Source organism: Camelus ferus, chromosome 12, assembly GCF_009834535.1.
Source record: "Camelus ferus isolate YT-003-E chromosome 12, BCGSAC_Cfer_1.0, whole genome shotgun sequence".
In the NCBI taxonomy this organism is placed as follows: Eukaryota; Metazoa; Chordata; class Mammalia; order Artiodactyla; family Camelidae; genus Camelus; species Camelus ferus.
The window spans coordinates 30,285,944-30,303,095 of NC_045707.1; the positions used below are offsets into that span (position 1 = coordinate 30,285,944).

Below are 17,152 nucleotides of genomic sequence, written 5' to 3' on the forward strand. Positions count from 1 at the left end.
TGTAATGACGTCAGCTCTCCCCAAACTGACATAAAGCTTTAACGCAATTCCTATAAAAATCTCAGCATTTGAGGGGTAGATATATACAAACAGAGAACACAGAAACAGACACCACAAATAGCCCAATTGATTTTTGACAGAAGTGCTAAAGTAATTCAAGGGAAGAAAGATAACTTTGTCAACAACATGATGCTGAAGTAAGTGGACAGCCATAAGCAGAAAAATCAATACTGACCTAGTCACACGCCTTACACACACATTAATTTAAAATGAATCACTGGGTTAAATGTAAAACATAAAACCAGGACACATTTCGAAAAAAAACCAGGAGAGTATCTTTGGGGCCTCGGGTCAGGTGAAGAGTTCTTAGACCCAAAACCAAACACATCATCCCTATAAGAAAAAAATAATAAATCAGATTTCATCAAAACCGAAAACTTTTCCTCTGCCAAACTCCCTGTGAAAAGAGTCAAAAATCAAACTACAGACTTGGAGAAAAAAATCACTAACCACATATCCAACAACAATAAAACACTATTGTGGAGAAGACGTGGGGGGACCTCACACATGCTAAGCACACACTCTGCCCCTGAGCTTTATACCCTCTCCCACTCTTCGTCTTTTAATTGGGCTGCTTAGAATATTTACTTTCTTTGTGATTATTGATACGGTTGGGATTAAATCGACCATCTTGCTGTTTTTCTTCTATTTTTTTCCTCCTGTTCTTCATTATCCTTTTCCTCTTTTTCTCCCTTCTTATAGATTGAGGGATTTTTAAAATCCCATTTCCCCTCCTCTGCTGGCTTTATCACTATAACCTCTTTTGTGTTACTTTGGCGACTGTTTGAGGTTTTACAGTATACACCTTTGATATACATGATATTATACCACTTCACATAATGAGAACGTTACAGGTGTACACTTCATTTCTCCTCCCCTGGCATTCGTACTATGCCTGTTATATATTATACATAAATGAAATTTAAAGATTTTTGCAAGGGCCAGAGAATCATACCTGGAGGCTACGCTTCCGACCACCTCTTAATTACCCCACTGGCTGCCACAGTGAAGACTCTCCTGCTGTTGCTGGGTAAGGACACCTCAGCCCCCAAGCTTGGACACAGCATGTCCCCACTAAGACTGCTGCTGCCGCCTTTTCAGGCTGTATGTCTCCCCTCTGCCAGTCTTTAGCATCCTCACTAGGATGGAGCTCACAGAGAGTTTTCATGTCATTCTCTTCCAATGAAATTCTTGTGCAGATGTGTTTGCCTGGCTGAGCCTGGGTCATATACCTGCCCCTAATTCCAAGGAGTGCTGGGAAAGTGAGCTTCCTGCTCCTATTTTGGTGAAGTGAGTTTCATTATACAAGCCTTTCTCTAAACAGAGAAAGAGTATTCAAAAGTACAAGATCACAGAGTATGACAAGTGCCTACTACAAGTTGGGACATTAAAAAATTACAGGTTGTATTAGAAGATGATTTTAAAAAGAAAAATTTTGGGGGGGTGGGGTATAGCTCAGTGGTAGAACACATGGTTAGCATGCACGAGGTCCAGGGTTCAATCCCAGTACCTCCATTAAACAAAGAAGTAATTAAAAATAAAATCAAGTAAGAGAAAAAGTCTTCAGAGGGCGCATGGTCCGGCTGACACCTTAAAAAGAAAAATTTTAAAGAGCTCTAGGTTTTAAAAATAAAAGACACAAAGCCATTTTGCTTCACACCTAAACTATAACAGAAACTGGAAGCATTGTTTTGTAACGTCAACAGGGGTTTTAAATTTATGAGTATATAGAGTTGACTGCTTTTTCTTCCTTATTATTCACACTGTGAGTCTCATCCATTTGGATGACAATTGAAAGCTGAGTCTACATTTAGCCTGTAGGTCTTTGAGAAATAGCTGTGATTACCTCAGGGTTCCTGCATGAAAATTTCATAGCAATCTCACAAAAGAAGATCATACAGAAGAAACTGACTTTGCTTTTTTCATCAGTGCACTGTTGCATTCTTATTTTCTTACCCAAATCACTCCCTGATGAGTATCTGTCATAATTAGCCATTGACAATAATGTATTTACTGATTTTTTAGAACTCTCATAATTAGTCCATGATTTAGAGAAAATGATAAAATTATCTTAGTTCTTCAGATAAGAAACACATTTTTTTTTTTTATTGCAATCTAAGGAATGCTTTTCACACTTAGAAGCTTTCTATTTCTTTTTGGTATTGTGAAGAGTTGCGAAAGTAGCTTCATCTCTTGTTCTCCATAGAGTTCAGAGTAATTTTCCAGGAAGACAGGCCATTGATTGATAAGTATATTGACTGAGCTTTCATCTTGAACATTGTCCAAACTTTCTTTTAAAAGATTTTCAAAGTATGTATTCCTACATTCCTATTCTATATTTTGGAATTTATGCAATGTTTCTTTCATTTGACAATTGTGTTTTAGAATAATACACAAAACCACACAGTGATAAGCAGAGTGATTGCATGTCTAGTAGTAGCTGGGTAAGACGACTATTAATTAAGAGGGAGCACACAGTGATTGTATTTGACGCTTGCAACCTAGGGCTCCTCAGATTAACAATGAAACAGCCTGTGCTCACTAATAGGCCAGAAAAATGTAAAAACTAAGTAGATTATAAAACATAAGCAAAACAAAATTATTTACTCTTCAGTTTGATCAGTTGACATTTCATCAATAATTTTGTACCAATTTAGAAATAAGATTAATTCCACTGTAACAATTTTGGTTTTATGTTATAGCTTTTAACTGGAGAAAATAAATACCATTCTATTTTTTTTTTTTTAATTTAAATTTCAGTCCATTGATCTCTTCTCTCCTCTCCTCTGAACTTAACTAGAAGTTTGGCTCTTTCAATAATGTGGTACATAATGATTTATATGATCAGCTATTTTTACATATGGGTCTGCAGTGTTTTTCTGCTGGGAATGGACAACTGAGAAAAGTACAAATTAAAGCACTTTTCATAAAATTAAATGCTTAAGAATTAGTGTATCATTTCTGCTAACATCAATAGGCTATGCTATGTATTTCTTAAGAAAAAGCATGCTTGTTTGAGCAGTTAAAATGGCACCACCCTTGATATATCTAGGATTGGGGTTGCGGGGTGAGTTACACACATACCTTCTATTAACTCAGCTTGTTATTTCATCCTATTATGCATAGTTTAAGAGAATCACAGGAGGAGAGTAATGAAAGCTGCTCCTTCCATCATAAAGCCCTCTCTGCCCCATACTTACTGACTCTTGGCATGAAAATCAGATATGAAAGCAAGTTCAGTATTACTCAAGTAATTGAGTGTCTCAGAAACACGTTAAGTGTGTTAAAAATGTTCCATGGTATACATACACTGTAAAAATTGTGAAAGAGAATCTGAGAAGAAATTATAATACGGTTCTTTGGGAATGGCCACTCTTCCTGAAATATTTTTTGCATAAGTTGATTTAAACAATCATATTTTGCATGTGCAGGTACTACTGGCTGGGAAGACAAAAGCCTCCTTCAAATCAGTGCCTGTTAATGCCGTGCAATGTATATGGACAATGAGTTAGATGATTTGTAGAACCAAATTTAAAGTTTTTGGTTCTTCTTAGTTAAGAGGAATGTATAAGGAAACAGGAATTTATTTCTTTACCATTAGCCAACTATGAAATATTGGTTAATTGTTTCAGCTATTTACCTAGTTTTAATATGATAAAGTCACTCAATTTGGCAAAGCAGAGACACACTATTATATACACTGCTTTTATAACTTCAGACAGAGTCACTAGTACAACTGAGTTTACAATTTGGATTCAAAATGCAAAACAAACCTATTAAATTGTTTAAAACAAAGTGATTAGCGAGAAGCTCACCATGTTACAAGATAACATTTGAAAAGTATTTTCCACCACTAGCCAGGTGATTGAAACTGGCTGAAGAAACAGTCAGAGCAAATTAATAATTCCTCAATTAAAGAGGATGAGTTGTTTTTAGTTTCATTAGTGACTGTACTTTGAGACAAGTACTTCCCACTGCTCTCATTTCATATTACTGGATCCTGTTTAATTAAAAGATTTCTTTGAAATTGTAAGCCAAGGTCTTCCTTCCTTCCTTCCTTCCTTCCTTCCTTCCTTCCTTCCTTCCTTCCTTCCTTCTTTCCTTCCTTCCTTTCTTCTTTCCTTTCTTTCTTTCATTTTCAAACTGTTATTATTTGCAGCTACTCATTTGGGTCAGTAAAGAATATCTGACACTCTGTAGTCAAAACTGAGCTCCATCGGAATTTTTACCTCTAGTCCCAATTTGGTACACTATGCTTGATATTATTAGGCATTTTAATACACAGTCATGTTGGTCTTTTACCACCTGGAATATATTGCATTGAGAATAGGGACTAGAATACTTTTCTGTATATGTTAGAAAAATATAATACCTGGAAATGTTAGCGCCTCCTAATGGCTTCGGGGGAAGCCAGCAGAGGGCAAACCTCATACACAAAAATAGCAGAGTGGAGGAAAAAAAAAGAACTGGATCTCAGATACCATTTTTCAAAGACTGATCTTTCCATTTCTGATGCTGCCACCTCTGGACATTTAGATTTACACAATAATACTCTTCTGTAGTGTATAACACAGTTTGAGTATGGATTTTCTGTTACTTAGATTGAAACCATCTGACTACTGACACAGTATTATTATCCATCTTTTACAGAAGAAAAAACTAAAGCTTAGAGAAAACAAGTAAGTGGTCACACAGTCAAATCAGTAGCAGATTGAAGATATGAACTTGGGTGTTCCTGCTTAAAACATCTAAGTTCACTCCATTCCCCTCCGCCAGCCCCTATTATCCGTTTCACAGACATCTTTATTTTTTTATCTTTCAGATTTTTGTTAGTAATTGTACTATGACGTATGTTATAAGTTAACTATAAGAGCTAGCATATTAAAAGTGTTTTAATAATGTAGACACTTGTCAGTCCCTTGGTTACAAGCTACCAAGTTCAACACTGTCTTTTTGTTATTAATACCATGTTCTGTTTCCCTGCTGTTCTTTTTTGCTTGCTTTTTTTTCTTAGGGGAAGAAATGTTCCTCCTTTTCTCCCTGGCTAGGTTAGCCTCTCCCCTAATGAGCTTGCTCTAACCTCCCTGCCTTCTTTGGGACTTTGTTCCATCAGTCACTCAGGATCTGGAATTGTCAATGTAGCCTTTTCATTTCAGTATATAAGCAAATTCAATCCTGCCTAACACTTCCACCCTTTCTCTTGATCCTGATAACTCTTTGAGCTATTCTCTTCTTCATTACATTTACCAAGAGACTTCTAGAAAATGCAGCCTACATTTGCTATTTCCACAAATGTCCTCTTCATTGAAATTGCTCTCCTAAACGTCTCTTAGGAGGAAGATGCATTGCAACCCTGCCCACACAAAGAAGGGAGAGGTAAGATTACGTTGTGTTACAAGATCTGTTCCTTGAGGGGGGCATGGCTCTCTGTGGGCAGGGTCAATGTGTGTGAAAATATTATCCATGCCTCATGCTTCCTTGCGTTTCCTGTTCCATGTCTCCCGTAGCAAGCACACCTAGGTAGGGCATTGTCCTTTGGAGACAGTGACCATCCTTTCTTCTTATCTTCCATTCCTGCCTCCCTCATTCCATCTCTTCCTCCTTAGAACAAATCAGAGAAAGGCAAGATTTGGGGGAAGTGCTAGGCACCTCATAACTAAGCAAGGGGACCCACTACCTTTGTACCTAATAATGATAAATTTATTTTGGTGCTGTAATTGTCTATTAAATGCACAGAAAGGAGGAATAAGCAATAGGGCAGGATTCTGGCATGACTGGGTTTTTGAACATAATACCATCAAAATACCAAAATCCATCAGAACAACATTCTGAGTCTCGGCAGTCACCATTGACTTTTTTCTCTCTACATCCGCCCCTCCACTCCAGCTTTATTGTGATGTGATTAACAAATAAAAAATGTATATAGTTAAGGTATCCAATGTATTGTTTTGATATATGTATATGTGAAGTGATTACCACAGTTAAGCTAATAAGCATATCCATCACCTCACATATTACTTTTTTAAAATTGAAGTATAGTCAGTTTACAATGCATCAGTTGTTTCTGGTGTACAGCATAATGCTTCAGTCATACATATACATATATATATTTGTTTTCATATTCTTTTTCATTGTAGGTTAGTACAAGATATTGAATAGAGTTCCCTGTGCTATACAGTGTACACTTTTTGTTTATCCATATTACCTTTTGTGTGTGTGTGTGGTGAGAACATTTAAGATCTATTCTATTAAATTTCAAGTATACAGTATATTATTAACTGTTAACTGCAGTCACCATGATGTACATTAGGTCCTTACCATTGACTTTCTAGTAGTCAAATTCAGTGATTTCATATGAGGTTTTATTCTTTTTGATCTCTATGTAACATATTTGATTCTCTTAGCCAGTCCCTCTCTCTTGAAGTGCTTTACTTGGCTTTTATGCCATGTTACTTTACTAGTTACTTATGGTAACTCAATCTATTAGTTTTATTTGCCTGTCTTCTGGCAAAAAAAGTACCCCAGAGATGTTATGGGAATGCCCTCCCCCTGACAATCTCAGCCCATATGATCTCCTTCCACTAACAGCTCAAGAGGTGGGCAACTGATTGGCTCTCACATATGAGTGGAACAGGAAATAGAGCGTGGAGCTTGCTGTGGCCGTTTGGCTACTACTTGGAATTTGAGGCTAGAGCCTAAGTGGCCAGAAGCAGAGTGGAGCATGAAGCTCTTGGTGACATCCTGGTTTTTGAGTCCCATATCCAGATGTACTTGAAACGAGCCTATCAGAAACTTCTCTGAGACAACAGCCAATAAATCCTCCCTCTCCACCATGATTTTGGCTTAAACCAGTTTGATTTGGGTTTTCTTTCTTTTGCGATCTAAACAACACTAAAACAACTCTTGTGTTTCACTGTGTATATATAAATGCATAGAGAAAGTTCTGGAAATACACATTCCAAATGGATCGGTGTGGTTATCTCTGGGGAAAGGGGACTGTTATGATGAGAGAGGTGATTGGAAAGAAATCTGTAGCCATATAGCTAAAACCTCTCTCTGCTTTCCCCCTTCTACTGTGGGTCCTTAGTGTTTCTGAAGGTTGTAAAGCAAATGTACTTACTAACTTCGGCTTTCGGACTTAGCTTGCCAACTAATAATGGTGCTCATAATTATTATTTACTCTGCAATAGCAATTAGATGTATTTCAAAGTTCTTTTTCATTTCTAGTAAGTTGAGTCGTTGCTGTTCCATTATCTGCTCTGAAACTAAGAAAACAAGGCACAAACTAATTTAGTGGTTTGTCCAGAGTTTTACAGTAAAACACTGACAGGGCTGAGATGCATGACTTCTCATCCTTAGCCAATGAGCTTTCCATTTCATCATAATTTGCAGCCGGGGCAGGCTTCACGGAACTACATTTTAGACTCATATTGCGGTGCTGAACTGAACTTGATTCCCTCCAAGGACTGAGAAGAACTCTGTTTAAGTCTGTGATTAAAGTCTGCCTTTTTTTTTTTTCATGTCATATTTCTTTTCAGATGTAAACTGATCCCAGTTATTTATTTAGGTGCCCTGATGATAGTCAGCAAAACCACTTTAAGTAGTTTAGTGTTCTGCAACACAAAAGCTGAATTCCCAGGAAAGGATGCTCAGGGGCCGAGTTGTTCCTGCTAGGAGCAAAAGGCAGTTGGTTTCATCTCAGCAAGGAGGAACTGTCAACAGTACCCGCTAATTCTCATCTGGGAAGCCCTGCTTTTAAAAAAAAAAAAAAAAAAAAAAAAAAAAAATCAATGAACCAACTCACCACCAGGTGGCGCACTTTTATAACAGCGGACACAGAAAAGGGCTCGCTCCTACCTGACTCTTTTCTGAGGCCTGAATATTAAAGAGTTCATTGCTCCAGAGCTAAAAGCTCTCTCTGTTTAACTGATACCTGGGAATTAGGAGAGAGCCTTTCTTTAAAGCCATACAATAAGTTTAAACAGTTAAGCCCTCTGAGCTCACTAATTCATTTTTCCTTGTTGCTGGAAATCAAAGTGCTGTATTATGGAGATAATCATGACAGATAATTCAAAGGAAAGCAATTTTGACAAATTCTAATATGACTTTATATTGAAACTGAGACGACGACAAAATGCTTTTCTTTAAAAGGAAACAGTTTTAGGCTTCATGGAAAAAATAGGCCTCATACGAAGTAACCTTTTGCTCAAATAAGGAAAATAAAAGAGCACTGAAACGCTAAGGAATACAATTATATGATGCTTTACCTCCTGCCCTGAGTATGAAGAATGAAAGCAAATCAGAGAGACAAAGTCAATGTTTCTCTTCTAAAGTGAAGCTGTATAAAATGATTTGCTAATGACTTAAAGCGAGGGAAAAAAAACCCCACAATTAACTCAACAGTTTAAAACACTGGTGGCAAGTAATATCATCTTTGCTTTGTTTCAAGCAAACAGGCAGTTAAAATTGCCCTACAAGTGGAAGGCAGTAGTGCAGATTTCTCAGGGGAGAAAGCGCCTTCCTTTGGGTGGGCATGTTGGGAGAGCTAGGTGGATATTGCCTGTTAAACACCAAATCGGATCAATCCTTAGGTTTACTTTGTATCCGTGGGAGCTACCTCGTGATGCAAGACTGGAATGTATAAATGTGAATTTTCCTTCACACACCAGGGATCCCTGGAAGGAGGTTTCAGATTCGCCGGGGGGGGGGGGGGAGATTATCTCTGTCCTCAAAGGAACATGTACCATGCCTTTAAAACAAGCTTACGTTGAGGAGGGACTGGCGATGAGAGGAAACGGAATTGCTCCAGAACCAACTCATTTATGTCACAATATTATAAAAGGAGGAAGGGTACTGTGCCATAACAGGACATTTTTTTTCTACACCGTTCCAGCCTTGGCCATGCTCAAGCTGTTTTAAAGGGTTCTCTCCTTGCCTTTGCAAACCGTGCCATCATCATCGGCCGGTTTCTCGGTCTAGAAGCCTATTACTGGGCACTCAAACATGGGCCTGCTCCCCAGCAGCATCCCCCAAACTAGGGGTAATTCCTGACAGATGAGAGAGCCCTAAAAGGAGGAGCCTAGGTCAGGGGTCGCCCTCGACCTGAGGGCGGGGTTTAGGGGTCCGGGGAGGGCTGAGCCTGGCCCCGCCTAGGGAAGGGGCGGAGCGTGCCCGCGACCCCGCCCCGCCGGCGGGGCCGCACGTGACCCGCGACCCCGCCTCCCGCCCGCCCGCTCCGCAGCGCCAGCTCGGCAGGCGCGGGGCGTGAGTGTCGAGTGAGAGCCGCCGGGCGCTGCGGACAGCAACTTTCTCCCCGGAGCAGGCCACGGCGGCGGCGGCGGCGGCGGCTGCTGCCGTGGCAGTCCGAGCGGGCGCCGGGAGGAGGAAGGCGGCGGCGGCTCGGTGTGCGCGCTCGGGCCGTCCAGCCCTCCGAGACCGCCGGCCCGCGGAGCCTCGTTCCCCCCCGGGTAGCCCCGGGCCCCTGCCCTATGTCCCGCAAGGCGAGCGAGAATGTGGAGTACACGCTGCGGAGCCTGAGCAGCCTGATGGGCGAGCGGCGCAGGAAGCAGCAGGAGCCGGACGCGGCGAGCACGGCCGGGGAGCGCAGCCTCTTGGCGGCCGCGGAGTCGAGCGCCAGCCTGCAGGGCGCGGGCGGGGGCGCGGGCGGCGGCGGCGGCGTCGGGGACCTGGAGCGCGCGGCGCGGCGGCAGTTCCAGCAGGACGAGACCCCCGCCTTCGTGTACGTGGTGGCCGTCTTCTCGGCGCTGGGCGGCTTCCTGTTCGGCTATGACACCGGCGTGGTGTCTGGGGCCATGCTGCTGCTCAAGCGGCAGCTCAGCCTGGACGCGCTGTGGCAGGAGCTGCTGGTGTCCAGCACGGTGGGGGCGGCCGCCGTCTCGGCGCTGGCCGGCGGGGCCCTCAACGGCGCCTTCGGCCGCCGCGCCGCCATCCTGCTGGCCAGTGCCCTCTTCACCGCCGGCTCCGCCGTGCTGGCCGCGGCCAACAACAAGGAGACGCTGCTCGCCGGCCGCCTGGTTGTGGGGCTCGGCATCGGTGAGTTCGGGCTCGGCGAAGGGCGCCCGGGGGCCCCTGGCGACACCGCCCTTGACCCTGGCCGCTGCCTTCCTTTTGCACACTCCGGGGTCCCCGTCGGGTCTCGCCGGGTCCAGAGAATGCTCATCTTCTAGCTCCTGCTTCGAGAGCCCATCTGTTTGTTAGTCCGGCCTCTCAGACACCCCAGGGGTGGGGGTGGGCGTTCGCCGTGGGCTCCCGGAGCCCGCGTGGAATCCTTGATCGCCCCCAGACAAGTGAATCCGCGTGACTGGTGCCTCTCAGCACTTCCAGGAACCCCGCGCATCCCCAGCTTTTTGCTTGATCCAACCCTACCTGATGCCGATCCAGAGCTTCGAAGGGAGGGTCGCTTTCCTTTCCTGCCTCGTCTCACTTTGTTTCTCTACTGCTAGACTCTTTGTTTTTTCTAAGGATCCCAGACTCCAAACCCAGTCAGTCTTAAAGTCACAGTAAGAGAATTTTTAAAGTTAATCATGACATCTGGACTTTATTCTTTGCTTCTCCTCACTTTCTTTCTCTAGGCATTTGGGGGGGGGGTGGAGTATTATTTTTCTCTTATTTTTCTTTTACTTTTCGTATTGCCCTTTACTTTCATCTTTTTCCCAAGTGAATTCTTGGCTTTTCCTGTTTTCTGACTTTTTTTCCTTTAAACCCATATTCACTCATTCTCCTTTTGCCTCTCCTGCTTTCCCTTGGGCCATGTTCACTTCCTAAATTCATTTAGAAACTACTCACTCTGTGGATAAATGCCCAGCAAGGTAGATGTTTGCAATTTACTTCAAAAATGGAAGGATTAAGGTTCACTTGGCATTGATTTTTCACCCCGGTTGCTGAGCAGGGGAGGTGCAATTGGCAAGTTCTTGGCAGATGGAAGCTATTTGGAATGTGCTCAGTATTATTAGAAAGCACTTTTGAGGCAAAGTAGGGGGTTGAGACTTAAATCTCGCTAGTAATTTTTCTAGGATGCCGCTGATGCTTTTTTAATGTTTCGTTTCATGATTCAGATCTGTGTTTCCTGTAGGGTGCTGTTGAAGGATTTCTTCCCCATGGCAGGGGTTTTGATGAAAGAGCCTGTTAAGCCTGGGGCTCTTGATGGATGATCTGTCCATTCACCACTTGTTTGACGTTTATGCTTTTCACCTCTTCTCTGTAGGCTCTGAGGGGGAGGGGACCACCGGCCTAAAACCCAGATCACTGCACTTTGTATCCAAAATCTCTCATTACTAACTTCCCTTTTGTTTGTTTATTGCACTGTTAATTAGTAAAGCAGGGTAAATCTCTCAGTAAAGTGTTAAGTTGGCTCATAAAGTCCAAAATGATCAAAACGTACAGCTGAAATGAAACCTGTTTATATAGGAGCAGCCTGTGTCTTCAGGACTCTTTTCTCAGTCTTCTCTGCATGGGACACCCAGACCACCTTTTTTATTACTTCTGACATTGAAATAATGTAATTTTAGGTAGCAACATTTGTTCAGTAAGACTGAATCTGACTTGGGATTCAAAATTCAGTGCTGTTGTGCAGAAATCTGTAAAAGTTTCCTTGTGAGTAGCTCTGGTAAGTGTTGGATGTTTGGATATTATGTTGACTTTTTTATCTGATAGGAAAATGGAGCACCTGCGTGTGTAAGGCCCCCTTCCAGAGGCTGTGAGCAGAACAGTGAGGAGCGTTGATGCTCCAGTAAGAGCGGCAGATCAGGATGAAAGCAAGGTAGAACTTGCCAAGCTCTGTTTAAAAGGCTCGCAGAGAGGGCTGGTGAGTTAGAAAAGGGTTCAGTCACCCCTGACAGAGGAAAGCTTAAGCTCTTCCAGGTTGAAATGGTGTGTTGATGAGTAGTATTTTAACGGTAGAAATGAGGAGAGTACTTTCTAAGTCAGGAATCGAATAAAGAAAGGAAAGAAAAGGCCACGCTTTGGGGAACCAGGTGGGTGCAGCAGAGAGGACGGAGCAGGAGGTAAGATTGGAAAGGTTGATGTGCAGGAACTGTGGATGTGCTTGTGTCTCCCAGCCTCGTTCCCTGGCACCTGGGCTGCTTGCTTGAGGATGGAGCCAGTTGGGACGTGGTCCTGAGTTAGTCTTGGCATGGCCTGTCTCACTCCTAGGGGATCGCCCCTTCGAATAGCAGTCCTGATCCAGAGTTTTGTTAAAAACCCTTCTCACTTATAAAATCAAGAATGTTTTAAGGTCATAAGCAAGCTTTGAAATAGGCCGCGTTAAACACCACCACCTTTCACGTAAAACCCTTAAACTCACAAAGGTCACTAACCATTCAAGAAAGAAGTCACAAATATTTTTAGCTACGAGGAAATGGGTCCTTAACATGAGCATTTTTGAGGGGATGCAAAATCAGTTTTGCTTATTTTAGTACAATAAATCTGGGTTTATTTCAGGCCTTTTTAAGTAGTTAAATTTTATGTGTGGTCAGGAGCTTTTTTTTTTTTTCCATCCTTTTGATATTTAGTAAATGTTGACGAATAACAAAATGTGTCTTCTGATATCTTTTCCCGACAGGTTTGCAGTGATTCTTTCTTCCACAGATTGACCTGCAGTACATGTAAGGCCGGCAAGGACAGGGCTTTTTGTTCATCTTGTTCACTTGATGTACTCCTAGCCCACAGGAGTACTTGCTGAGTAAATGAGTGACTAGTAAGCAGAAATGTTAAAAAATTCCATTGCTGATAGGGTATTGCTCTAAGTTAGGATTGTTACTAAAAAAAAAAAAAAAAGTGTATCATGAAATATTTCAAAGGCCATCTAAGGGTTTTAGTTTGTAATAGTGCAGTGACATCATTTCATTCATTCATATGTTCAGCAAATACTAATTGAGCTTCCATTATTGATTCTGTCAGTTTTGGGGAGAGGGCAGTAATTAGACAGATAAAAAGCCAACCCTGGAGGTGTTCATTCTCTAATGGAGCAGAAAGGCCATCAACAAGCAATTAAAATACAGTAGAGGTTTCTCTGAGTGCCATGGGAAATGCAGAAGTGTAGGCAATTGAATTTGGGGGGAGGGGGGCACGGAGAAAATAGAACACACAATTAAGGAGGTTTTTCAGAAACAGATATTTAAACTGGGGTTTGAAGGGTGAGTAGGAGTTCTGCAGATTTACAGACAGCCATGAAAGGAACTAGTGTTTATTTAGTGCTTTAGTATATGCTGGGCACCCTGCTGTTCCTTTACACATTATCTCACTGCATCCTTCTAGCCCTTTGAAACAGGTCCCCCTTGGCTGGGTGTGGAAACAGGTGACAGGCAGAGCTCAGAGGTAATGTGAGTTAGGTTCCAGACCAACTCGCCAAAATAAAGTGAATATTGCAGTAAAGCGAGTCGCACAGACTTTCCGGTTTCCCAGTGCATAGCAAAGTTATGGTTACACTGTGCTGTAGCTTGTTATGTCTCAAAAAAACAACGTACAGATCTTAATTTAAAAATACTTTATTGCTAAAAAATGTTAACCATAATGTGAACCTTCAGGTAGTAATCTTTGGGTGGAGGGTCTTACCTCCCTCCATGTTGATGGCTGCTGACTGATGGGGGTGGTGGCTGTTGAAGGTGGAGGTAGCTGTGGCAATTTCTTAAAATAAGACCACAGTGAAGTTTGCTGCATCAATTGATTCATCCTTTCACAAATGATTTCTCTGTAGCCTCCACTGCTGTTTGATAGCATTTTACCCATAGTTGGAGCTTTCAAAATTGGAGTCAACCCTCTCAGACGCTGCCACTGCTTTATCCACTAACTTTATGCAACATACTCTAAATCTGTCATTGTCATCTCAGCAGTCTGCACAGCATCTTCACCAGGCGTAGACTCCGTCTTGAGAAACCACTATCTTTGCTCATCCAGAGGAAGCAACTCTTTAGCTGTGAACATTTTATCGTGAGGTTGCAGCAACTCAGTCACAACCTCAGGCTCTGCTTCTAATTCTACGTCTCTTGCTGTTCCCACCACATCTGCATGCACTTTCTCCACCGAAGTTTGAACCCCTCAGAGTCATCCATGAGGGTGAAAATCAACTTTTCCAAATTCTTGGGAATGTTGATATTTTGACCTCTTCCCATGAATCATGAATATTCTTAATGGCACTTGGAATGATGAATTCTTTCCAGAAGATCTTCAATGGACTTTGACCACATTCATCAGAGGAATTACTGTCAATGGCAGCTATAGCCTTACACAATGTATTTCTTAAAAATAATAATACTTGAAAGTCGAAATTTCTCCTTGATCCATGGGCTGCAGAATGGATGCTGTGTTAGCAGGCCTGAAAACAACATCGATGTCATACATCTCCATCAGAGCTCTTGGATGACCAGTGAGCAGTAATATTTTGAAAGGAATCTTCTCTTCTGAGCAGTAGGTCTCAATAGAAGGCTTAAAATATTCAGGAAACCATGTTGTAAACAGATGTGCTGTCATCCTGGCTTTGTTCCATTCAAAGAGCACCGGCAGGGTAGATTAAGCCTAATTCTTAAGGGCCCTAGGGTTTTCAGAATGGTACATGAGCATTGGCTTCCACTTAAAGTCACCGGCTGCATTTGCCCCTAACAAGGCAATCAGTGTGTCCCTTGAAGCCTTGAAGGCAGACCTTGACTTCTCTCCTGCTGTGAAAGTTCTTGATGGAATCTTCTTCCAATATAAGGCAGTTTCATCTGCACTGAACCTTTGTTGTTTGGTGTGGCCACCTTCGTGAATTATCTGACCTAGATCTTCTGGATAACTTGCACTTTTAGGCCATCAGGATGGCTTCTTTCCTGAAATCTCAGGAACCAACTTCTGCTCCTTCTCTTCTGCAGCTTCTTTGCCTCTCAGCCTCCATAGAATCAGAGTTAGGTCCTTGCTCTGGACCAGGCTTTGGCTTAAGGAAATGTTACAGCTGGTTTGATCTGGTTTGATCTTCTGTCCAGACCACTACAGCTTTCTCCATATTAGCGAGAGGACTGCTTTCTTATCAGTCATGTATTCTCTGGAGTCATGCTTTTAATTTCCTCCGACTTTGCATTCACAGCTTGGCCAGCGGGTGCAAGAGGCTGAGCTTTTGGCCTGTCTGGGCTTTTGACATGCCTTCCTCACTGAGCTTAACCATTTCTAGCTTTTGATTTAAAGTGAGAGATCTGTGACTCTTCACTTCACTTGGACACTTAAGAGACTAATAAGTGTAAAGATATTAACTGGCCTAATTTAAATATCAGTGTGTCTTGGGGAAAATGGGAGGCTTGAGGACAGGGAGAGAGAGGCTAGGGAGCCTCTGGTTCCTGGAGCAGTTAGAACAAACACATCACTGACTGATTACGTTCCCATCGTAGATGGGTGTGGTTTGTGACGGCCCCAAGCAGCCGCAATAGTGACATCAAAGATTGCTGCCCGCAGGTCATCGTTAACAATTGTAATAATGATGGGAAGTGCTTGAAATATTGTGAAAATTACCAAAATGTGACACAGAGATACGGAGTGAGCAAATGCTGCTGGAAACATGGTACCCATGGGCTTGTTCCATGCAGGGTTGCCACACACCTTCAATTTGTAAAAAATGCAGTATCTGCAAAGCCCAGTGAAGCAAGGTTTGCAGTAAAACAAGGCATAGCAATTAAATAACAAGGTCACTGGTACAGAATCAGGACTGAAAAACCAAAACCTCAGAGTCTTGCTCTTTTGATTACTGGGCCTTAAAGTTAGCATTAACAAGCAGGTGTAAAGGCATTGAAAAGTCAAAGCAGCAATGAAGCATAAAGTCAGTGAAGGGTGTTGATGGGGGGATCGTAAAACTGGAATGATTCTTTGGGGGTGTGGACTAGGCTGAAGAGGGTTTATCTGGCTATGACCATGAGGGGCAGGCTTTGGAGGTCATGAATGATATAATTAGATTAAACTGACCTTGAAAAAATTTTTTTTTTCTTTAAACTATTCTGCTTTTAAATTCCTCCTTTCTTCTCCAAACTTTGGTCAACAACAAAAAAGAAATTAGAAAGAAAGAAAAATACAGGAGGCTGCATATAAGAAAAGAGTTTATTTGGGATCTTAAGAATTGTAATTTGTTAGACAGATTCAGGTCAATGCAGAAAGAGTGCTCCAAGGAAGTGAGTCAGGTAAAGATAGAAGGTCACAAGGTTGTTAAAAGTTGCCGGGCGAGAATCCTGACTGTCTCAGAAGCAAGTTGGAAAATTCCTAACCTTAAGGAATCACGAGTTGTTTTATGGTAGGGGTCCAGTAAGTAGCTTGAGTTTCTGGTGGGTGTTCTAGGTGACTTTACTAGGTCAAAAGGCCAGATTCCATCCAGGCTGAGAAATGCACTTTCCTAACGGCCTCCCGGCTCTGTTTAAGAGAGCTCTCTCTGCATTACATTCTTATTTTCCTTTCACACCTTCTTTGAATTTATTAGTATTAGAAATCTTTTGCCAAGATGATTACTAACGGGTGAATAAAACGTGTGGCCGTGAATTACTGGAGTAGGAAGTCAGTGGTACTACAGAATCAGCTTACTTAGTACCTGTTTTGAAAATGGCGTTGTTTGAGGTTTTTGGCTTCACCAGAGGTTCCTTTAGTTCCTCTGGTTGGTTTTGCTCTTAACTGTGACTTGAGTCCTGGGACCAGACTTTCTCCATTTTTTCCTGCCCTGTTACCTCTGACATCAAACTTTTTAAACTTCAAGGCTCAAATTTCAAATGGGACACACAGTTGCAAGCTCAGAGTTTATTGTATTCTTCAGAGTAATCTTATTTTGTACGTCCTTGACACAGTTACATTTTGCAAGTGTGTGTTTACCAGTATTGTACCTACAGGCAAAGTTTGAGGTGTGGTTCGATACAAAAGTATTGGAGGAATGTGAGTTTGCACATTTGTTGTGTGATTGTTGTCTGGGACCTTGTGTCTCTCATGCTTAACACACACACAAGGTTGTGAAAGGACAGAGTATAAGAACATAGTACTGTTATCATTGTTAGCATGTACGTAACCAAAAAGCAGTCAGTGTAATTTAGCCTGCTCCATGCTGTTGGCATTTACTCTGCTCCCCATTATAAGTGGT

At 42.1% G+C, this 17,152-nt stretch overlaps 1 protein-coding gene across 1 annotated transcript in view; it reads left to right on the forward strand.

The window, feature by feature from the left end:
- The first annotated feature begins 8,554 nt into the window (after window positions 1-8,554).
- Window positions 8,555-17,152, forward strand: part of SLC2A13 (solute carrier family 2 member 13) — a 325,623-nt gene continuing 317,025 nt past the window's right edge. Inside the window, exon 1 of the mRNA XM_032493305.1 lies at window positions 8,555-10,113. Coding sequence (XP_032349196.1) covers window positions 9,549-10,113 — 565 coding nt within the window. The 5' untranslated portion in view covers window positions 8,555-9,548. The remainder of the gene's footprint in view (window positions 10,114-17,152) is intronic.